Raw genomic sequence first — 9,004 nt, forward strand, 5'->3', positions numbered from 1 at the left:
AACTAAAACCAGGTATGATGACTGATTTCAAATGAAAATCTGTCCTCTCAAGATTCCCAGGACATGGGTATATTTACAAGGCTTAGTAAATCACCACAGCCCAGTTATTAATAAAGATCCTGTTACAGAACTGGCACTGTGCCGTAGCCTGTTCACCTCCCCAGATGTTTTTTCCTTGTGTAGAATCTGGATAGTGCAAGAGCCTCACACTAGCAGATTAAATGTATGGCTACTGATACACAGATTAGACCAAAGAATATTAAATACTTCACTCGATACAAGTCTGATCAAATACTTCATATTTAGTATTTGATATAAGTAGGAAAGCTCTGTATTTTTTACTCTCAAAGCAAGCAGAAACGAGATGTATCCTGGGCCATGCTTATACTCTTCTTTTCACTAGTGCAGTCTAGTGAGTAGCTGCATCCAATTCCTTAAGCAGCAGCAAGTTCAAGACATACTTGAACTGCTCTTTTCTGTCTTTACACAATATAAACGTGTAACTTTCAGGTTAATGACAGTATATCCAATGTATATAAGTACACAGTTTTGCTTAGGAAATGAGCAGATAGTACATGTCAGTAAACAGCATCCTACAATAATGCAAGGCCACTAACTTGAAAATGCAGAAAATTACTAACAGTTCAACTCCAAGCTTCAAGCTTATGCATTGAACCCCACATTATGTGGTGGGTTGTTGTGTTTTTTGGTTTTTTTTGTTTTTTTAATATAAAAAGAAATGCTGGTATTTCTGTAGTCCTAATATGAGAAGAAAAAATTCATTCAACAATTCAGTGTGCAAAGATGAAAACAAAAACTCTCTAGAGCATGTTGGGGACAACAGGCCTCTTACTGTTTATGATCACAGCATTCATGTGGCAGCCACTGCTTACACTGAAAAACAACATTACGTAATAAGTTATTTTCAGTTTCTTCATTGCTAATTTCTTCCCTGTCATCCAATGTTCCCTCATTATAACCTGCTTTTTAGACATTCACCAGTTGCCACAAGAATGCAGAATTTCAGAAGAAGCAGAGAAAAGACACAAGCAAGTAAGAGTAAGCATGTAAGTGGCAGTAATGGAGTCACAGAGCCATTTGTCACCTGTGAACATTTATAAATGCCAGTATCAGGTATCTGCAGCTTTGTGTGTGTTTTTTTACAATGAGATGCCAATGCCAAGAATACTTACTCTCTGTTAGAGAACACCAGAGTTTATTTATCCCTTCATTTGCTCTGCAAAAGGGTGGTAGGTAAACCAGCCAAGAATACACTTGTTTAATTGCCATTTCCATTATCTAAAATGGATATCCACCACTGTATTCACATCACTGTCTAGCACTGTGTCAACTCTGGCAAATTCAACTGTGTTTGGGTTTAAGCATTACAAAAAATACACAAAGTACACAAAAGTTTGAAATGAGAGGTGAGCAAATTACATAGATACTCAATATGTTTTTCTTCTGAATTCCCCCTCAGGGATTAAGGCTTGTGATCAAGCTAACAAATCAGACTGAAAACAGACATTCATGAAGAGAAAAAAGTCAAGGTAACACATCAATGCACACAATTCCCGAGCAGAACCACCAATTCTACAGTAGCAGTGTTTCTCACACAAAGCCTGTGGCTGGAGCTGGGATAAAAGGCGTTGTTACCGATGACCAGATACTCAGAGTCCCTCACAGCCGGGCTGGGTGTCAGAGCTGTCCGTGGCCGCAGCTGGATGTCCCCAAGGCGGGGTCAGGCCTCGAACCTACGTTGCTCGGGGCTGCGCTGCCCCCTGGCGCTACGGCTCCGGCAGCGCTTGGCTGTGCGAGCCGCTCCGCGTCTTCAGCTGCGACTGCGCGATGTCGGCCAGGGCGCTCTGGATCTTCTCCAGCAGTGCATCCCCGCGATAAACCACCTCTTCCAGACGGGCAGCTGCTTCGTGGTTTTCTTCTTCTAATCGATGCAGACTAGCAGCCTTTAAAATAAAAGGGAGAAAAGGAAAGGCCTTACAATGTAATACAATATAGTGCTTTGCTACTCAAGTACTTGAGGGTACTTGTGGGTACCCAAAACTTATGGGTACCCAAAACTTGTGGGTTAGTCCCTGACTTCAACACTAGCAACCTCTAAGCAACTCATCTTTGTAAGGTGAAGTGTAAACCAGTGCATATCCACATGGAGTAAACAAACAAACAAACAAAAAGCAGAGAGATGTTAGCTTCTTTTGTATTATGACTTCCTTTTTTTTTGTATTATGACTTCTTTTTGTATTATGACTCTTAGCTCACTACAGCTTTCCTTGACGAGGAGTGTTTATTCCACTCCCTTTATGAAAGATGCTCATTGAGATGCAGGCATACCCTATTTAAGCCTTTATATTAAATAGTGTATTTCAGATGAAGCTGTATTATCTAACCATTTCCCCAATATTTTGTTTCAGAACAAAACTGCTTTTCAGTTAGACAAAATTTAGTGAAAACATTTGAGCTTCAACTTTCAGATAACGTATTTGCAACATTTCAAACTAAGTTTTCCCTTCCCAGAAGGGCAAGGATTATCTGAGAGCACCTGTCCTCCCTTTTAATAGCCAGCCCAGCCTTAAACAGCATTGAAGGGTCAGAGAAAGAAGATGGCAAAAGGTAAAAGCTTGAATTTAGAATCCAGCTTAATTACTTCAGTCTCAGTTATTAAAATAGTCAAACAGAGGCAAGCCACAGATTTGAACAGAGCATGTACTACCAACTTTCCCCCCAAGTGAACTCAAAAGGGGTGGGCAATTTGATTTGGGCATTAATGTAGCAGCTCCTTTTATAATTCAAAACAAGGCTCAGTTTTGCAACATATACCCTGACAATTTCAGTATTAAAACACAGAAGAGCCTAAGTACATACTTATTAGCCAAGTATATATTTACTTACTACTTCTCAACAAAACCCATACTGCACTCTAAAATTAGTATTTCAAGCACCTTCAAAACATTTTTCTTCAAGAATGTCAGAATATTTCTCTTTAAAACAGCACCAGATTAAGCAACAGGAAATAAAACTCAAAACCAGAATCAATAAGTGACAAAATCCAAGCTAACTTATCTTAAAACCACATCAAACAGAAAGGATCAGAAAATTTTCTGAAGCAAGATTCTGCATTAACAGAGCTAGAAACAGTTTGAGTATCACCTCCAAGGAAAGCAAGACCCTACCAGAGCTAAGCAGCTCTTCCTTCTGGAGCACCCCACTTTCCATCATCTGTCACTACAATCAGACCCTGCTAAATCATTGAAGATGCTTACAGTTCTTCTGCAGCAAGAACGCTGTCTTCAGCTATTAAAAATGCAGTTACATGAAACGATGCTGATGTTAATGGGCTCAATTAGTATGTTCAGCAATTACTGTGACTAGCAGCGTTTCCAATTTTAACCTCCTCTATTTAAAATCAAATGTGACCTCACTGTCAATTTATTTGTATTTGGCCCAGCAGGAAACTCTAGTATAAGTCTTCTGTAAAATGCCTTTGAATAATCACAGATTATCACCACAGGTGTAAAATCTTGTGTGTCTAAATCAACCTTGTCCTGGGCTGCATCAAAAGAAGCACAGCCAGCCAACCGATGGAGGTGATTCTCCCTCTCTATTCTGCTCTAATGAGACCCCACCTGGAGTAGTATGACCAGCTCTGGAATCCCCAGCATAAGAAGGACAAAGAGCTCCTTGAGCATGTCCAGAGGAGAACAAAAAAAAATTATCAGAGGACTGGAATACCTATCCCATGAAGACAGGCTGAGGAAGGTGGAGTTCTTCAGCCTGGAGAAGAGAAGGCTTTGAGGTGACCTGAGAGTTAGCCTTCAAGAAAGCTGGAGGAGGACTTTTTGCATGTAGCAAGAACCCAGGGAGCCACAGTTTAACACTCCAAGAGGAGATTTTGATTAGATATTAGGAGGAAATTCTTCACTATGAGGGTGGGTAAGACACTGGAACAGGTTGCCCAGGGAAGTTCTAGATGTCCCCTCCCTGGAAGTGTTCATCCAGGGTGGATGGGGTCTTGAGCAACCTGATTGAGTGGGTGTCCCTGCCCATAGCCAGAAGGTTGGAACTAGATGATCTTTTATCTTCTTTTTCTATGATCTTCAGGTGATCTTAAAGCAAGTCTAGGGTTCTAAGAGAAAGAGCACTCTGTATCCTTGCTGCATTCTAAAAAGAAAATACTTTATGTAAATCCATAACTTAGAGTCAAAAAGGGAAAAAATGCTGTTTAATAGGCAAGATCTGTGGAAATAATGGTGGGGAAAAAGCAAACAAACCAAATGAACCAAGAAGCCACAACACAGTGGTGTTGTTTGAATTGTGGGTCCAAGGCATTTTTTTGAATTGCGAAACAGCTGAGTGTGGTGAAAGGATTCACAAGCTGTTTGCAGCAGTTCAGTTCCTGTAAGGCTGGGAATGGACATCACGATACAGGCTGCACCTACTAAGAGCTGCCTGGCCAGTAACTACTTGCTATTCCCAAGCTCTTCCTGGAGTACATCTGGTCTAAATAGAGAAGGAGAAAGAAACAAAAGCACCAAGTTTGACTGGTCCAAATGAGAACACCCTGGAAAATGAAAGAACTGTTTTGTGATACAGCTGGAAAACATAAAGGATACCCAGCAAACCCTTTGACAATCAGAACACTGTGGAATAACAGAAGGCTTCAGTGAAGTGTTGGCTCTGCAGTTACAAAATGAAATGCACTCCTAATGAGAGAATATGAAAGATTATCCAGGGGAAGAAAGCCCAAACAACACAATAAAACCCCCAGCATACAGCAGTACAGATGCAATTGGTTTATAAATATCTGAACAGCTGGGGCAAAAAAGAAAGGTAGCAGTTTCCACTATGGTGGTGTTATGATAAAAAGCACTTAAAAAAAAAATCCTAACAGAAAAGTAAGTTCATGATACAAGTTCAGTATTTCCACTAAGCCTATAAAGTACCCATACTATCCTCATGAAAAATACAGGCTTATATTAAAACCATTCTCCAAGATTACATGGCCTAGAGACTACAAAATATGTTTAAAACAAAAACCCAGCAAGTCTGCCTTCAGTTGTGTTTTGATTAATTAAGAACACTCTTACCTACCTGCAAAGCTGCTGTAGATTCTTCACTAGGCAGAGAATCTATCAAAACATCAATGTCTTTTGCAGTTCGTGCAATCAATGCTGCAAACAGTTGGGCGTACTCTATAAAAAAGAGAAGTCAACCCACTCAGTACATTATTAGAAAAAAGCTCAATTCTGCATATGCAGCACAGAAAATTCTAAAGACTTGAAGCATGCAAGTTTAAAAATTCTCCTACATGAAGTAAACAGTATCACAACTGATGACAGCTCAACCATGTTAGAAGATGAAGGTAGTTTGATTCCAATCCTAGATTAAAGAAGGTAACTGGTTATACAAAGGGCCAGGTTTGTACAAATGAGAAAACAGCCACAACTGCATCACAGCCAGGTAAGAAATGACTAATACCAGTATTACTTCTCTAGTCACTATACTGAAAAGTAGCTAGAAACTAATTTAACTTTTCAACCCCTGCCTTGAGATCTGCCAGTAGACAAAAAAAACCCCACCCACAAACAAACCAAAACAACACTGGAAACAATGTAAAGATAGTGATTCAAATTGATGCATATTAAAAATAATGTTAAGCAGCAAATCGTTAGTTAAAAAATTTATGCTTTTTAAAATTTAAATAAAAAGGAATTCCTAATTCCTATTCAGCCACATAAAAAGTTGCCCCTAAGAAAAGGAAAAGGACTGGAATTTCATAGCAGACCTTAACTTGGCTGCTACCTTGTTGAAGGAGCTCCATGCTCACTGTAAGCCAGAAACAAAACAATTTCACCTGGAATCATGTCCATTTTATTTGAATTAAATCCATTACTACCACTAAAATATTGAAATAGCCCTTTTTTAACACACTCATTTAAAGCTTACTCAGGGTTATTACAGAGGGTTCACCTGTAGAGTTTAAGGCCTTCTTTTTAGGATTTTAAATATCTAAAGACACATAACTGGCAGTTCTGGTTTGCCTCATTAGCACTGCTAATGTTGCTGTATGATTTTATTGACATTACTATATTCAGAATTTTAGGAGAAGCCATTTCAAAAGAGAAGTCAGACTACCATTTTAAGATCTTAACAAAGCCTCTAGTTCCTGGCACCACATTGATGCTGGCACCTGGGGCAGCAGCAGGTAAGATGAAGAAACAATGCTAGCAAACAAGCCTTTCAAGTTGTCTCTTCCAAACTAATTCCAGCATCAGAAAGCAAACCACCACAGACCAATGAAGAACCAGTATACAACTGCCCCAGAAAGTGCATCACTGTACTCCAAACCAGTCTCTCTTGATATCCTAACAGACAAATGAAATCTGATACAAGATAAATGTAAAATGTTATCAAGGGGGGAAGAGGCGAAGAAAAAAGTTCCAGCATTAAAATAATATGGTTCTTTAAATACTAGCTTGAAATTCTCAGATTTGAGAGAACTTCTAGTTTGCTTGCCAATTTCAGCATCTCAGATAAGTTTCTAAAAGCAAAGGCCATAAACAAAACAGCCAACAACAAAACCCCAAATACCAACAGGACATTATTCCTTAGCTAAGAATAATTAAGATAAGCAGATAATACAAAGTGAAACACAAATAATTAAAGATTATGACATTATGGAGAATTTTAAACTCATCCATAACTTCATAAGACTAATTCATTCTAAAAAGACTTCTTGGAAGTGATGGACAACTCACAACTTCTTGCAGAGCAGACCTGTTAAAATAGTTTGTATCTGTATGGGTATGCTGTATCTGTGCAAAGAAACTAGCACAAGAAATACATTGTAGTGCTTACTTAACCGTTAAAAACTGCATTTCTGCTACCACAATCTTATGTAGCAAGTGCAGCTGACATCAGTTTATCACTTCAACCACTTTTCCCGTTAGTGGGGGAATCCTTGCTGAGCATGAGAGTACAGATTTTGTATTACTGTATCAGAACACGTTCACATTTCGTTAGGAGACGCAGACAGACTTGCCTTCGGTCGGATTCGCAGGCTGATCTTTGTTTATCGCTGTCTGAATGTTGCTGAAGGAGGCTGGGGGGCCACACTGCTGCAGCACGCCAATCGCGTTACAGAACTGGTCTGCGAGCTACAAACAGCGAAGAGATCCATCACTTACTCCACCATTAAAGCGAGTTCCGTTTTATTTTGTATCCCAGCGGACCCCACGCAGCATCCCACCCTGATCCCGGCATCAAGTGGGAGAACATCCCCGTGGCCACAGCCTCCTACCTGGGGGCTCGCCAGAGCTCGGGGCCCCGGGGAGAGAGATCGCACCCCCTCATGCATGCAGCGGCCAACAGCGGCACGGGAGGACCCGGCCGCGGGGACAGGAAGGGACGTGACCCAACACCACCATAAAGAACAACGCGTTTCGAGGGAGGGAAGAGAGCAGCGCTCGCCTCACCGAGTTCACCGCGTCCTGCAACTGCGTGAGCCGATCCGCCATGGCGGCGCCAACACCACCCACCCGGCCGCACAGCTACCGCCGCACCCAATAGGGCGCCCGCACGTTCGGTGGGCGGAGGAGGGGCGGGGCGTGGGCCACCTTCGGATGGGTCAGGACGGGCCGGACGCGCCCCCTGCAGGCCAGGAGGAAGCGCCGTCCCTGCCCCGCCTGGCGGCGGCGGGGGCTCCGTGGTGTGTCAGAGGCACCGGATCCACTGACCGGGCGTGTTTTGTTTTTTTGCCAGTGTCTGGCAGCTGCTGAGTGGCTCGGCCTGGCCAGGCAGGCCCTGCCTTCTGTTAACGGTCCGATGTGGCCCGCGGAGCGCTGCAGCGAACTGGCGCCTCATGGCCGTTCATTTCTCTCACAACACCTCTCCGTGCTCAGGACTGTAGCCGGGGGCCTGCCGTAGCAGGCGGCTGTAACAGAACCTAACGCCTGTGCCTCCGGCGCTGGAAGGCCAGTGTGCCATGGAAGGCGAAGCTTTCTCTGTAGAGCCGTCGCTCTGAGTCCGGGCGCCAGCAGCACACCGGCGGTGGGATGCTCTACTCCCAACCAGAGCTGAGCAGGTGGATGGGGTGGAGGTGAACGGCCAACAGCGTCGTGTCCTCGACGATCCGGCTTATAGCGAGCAAAGATCCTCTGTGACCATGGGCCGGAGAATAAGGATTAGTGCCAGTCAGCGTGTCTGGTGTTTAGGTGATGGCCGTTCAGCACTTACAGAATCACAGAGTCACCCGGGTTGGAAGGGACCTCTGAGATCAAGTCCAACCCTTAATCTACTGCCACTGGTGTTACCAGACCATGGCACTGAGTGTCACATCCAGTCTCTTCTTAAAATCCTCCAGGGATGGAGAATTCACCACCTCCCTGGGCATCCCAGGGAGGATAACTCCTTAAACTCCTTTCTTACCCCTGAAAGCTGGGTGCTATGTCGCCCTCTCCTGGAGTTTCACTTCTGGCAGGTGGCCTTCGAAAAACTGGGCTGAAGGTTTGGAAAGGCTTTGCAGCACAGAGCAGCTGGAGCAGTACAGGGAGAGGACACCCGGGAGGCTCTGAACTCATTGCCCTTGGGGATCCTCAGGCTTGGCAGGTGGGAACCGCGGCTGCCCTGCTCTCATACTGGCCATAGTCTGGCTGCAAGGGGGCATTTGGGCTGGAGACCTCCAGGAGTTTCTTCTGGGCAGTCAAATCCAACAAAACTCTTTTTCTGATGACACAGTTGTGGTTAGGCTTTTGTTGGCCTACATGTCTAAACTGGGATGTGGGGTTTCTTTGTGCTCCTCTGTTAAAAAGCTAAGTCACAAAACTACAGTGCTGTAGAATTAAAACCTACCTCATGTTTTTAAGGGATTTACAACTATTATTGAAGTCAACATGTTCTTTCTTGGATTTCCACAAGACTCTGGACTGAACCTGGAATAAGTGAGGCTCATGGCATGAGAAAAGCCTTCCACAGGCACTGGTCAGCTATG

At 43.2% G+C, this 9,004-nt stretch overlaps 1 protein-coding gene across 2 annotated transcripts; it reads right to left on the reverse strand.

The window, feature by feature from the left end:
* Window positions 1–763: 763 nt before the first annotated feature.
* Window positions 764–7,594, reverse strand: MED21 (mediator complex subunit 21). Of its 2 annotated transcripts, none has more exons than XM_030464654.1 (4): window positions 7,491–7,594; window positions 7,058–7,172; window positions 5,107–5,207; window positions 764–1,964 (listed from the first exon to the last, which is right to left on the reverse strand). In XM_030464654.1, exons 1-4 carry the CDS (start codon window positions 7,530–7,532, stop codon window positions 1,788–1,790), a joined length of 435 nt encoding a protein of 144 aa, XP_030320514.1. In that variant the 5' UTR covers window positions 7,533–7,594; the 3' UTR covers window positions 764–1,787. The 2 variants fall into 2 exon arrangements, with proteins under 2 accessions (XP_030320514.1, XP_030320508.1); XM_030464648.1 differs by lacking the exon at window positions 7,491–7,594 and adding an exon at window positions 7,316–7,472 and having other exon boundaries at window positions 832–1,964.
* Between the last annotated feature and the right edge of the window lie 1,410 nt (window positions 7,595–9,004).

This window comes from Calypte anna, chromosome 1, assembly GCF_003957555.1.
Source record: "Calypte anna isolate BGI_N300 chromosome 1, bCalAnn1_v1.p, whole genome shotgun sequence".
In the NCBI taxonomy this organism is placed as follows: Eukaryota; Metazoa; Chordata; class Aves; order Apodiformes; family Trochilidae; genus Calypte; species Calypte anna.

Bases quoted from the DNA above. Each gene is read 5' to 3' on its own strand.
- MED21 (XM_030464648.1), bottom strand. From the start codon at position 7,372: ATGCATGAGGGGGTGCGATCTCTCTCCCCGGGGCCCCGAGCTCTGGCG. The intron at 5,208-7,057 runs GCAAGTCTGTCT...TCTTTTTTATAG, and splicing joins GCCTGCGAATCCGACCGAAG to AGTACGCCCAACTGTTTGCA. The intron at 1,965-5,106 runs GTAGGTAAGAGT...TTTATTTTAAAG, and splicing joins AATCTACAGCAGCTTTGCAG to GCTGCTAGTCTGCATCGATT.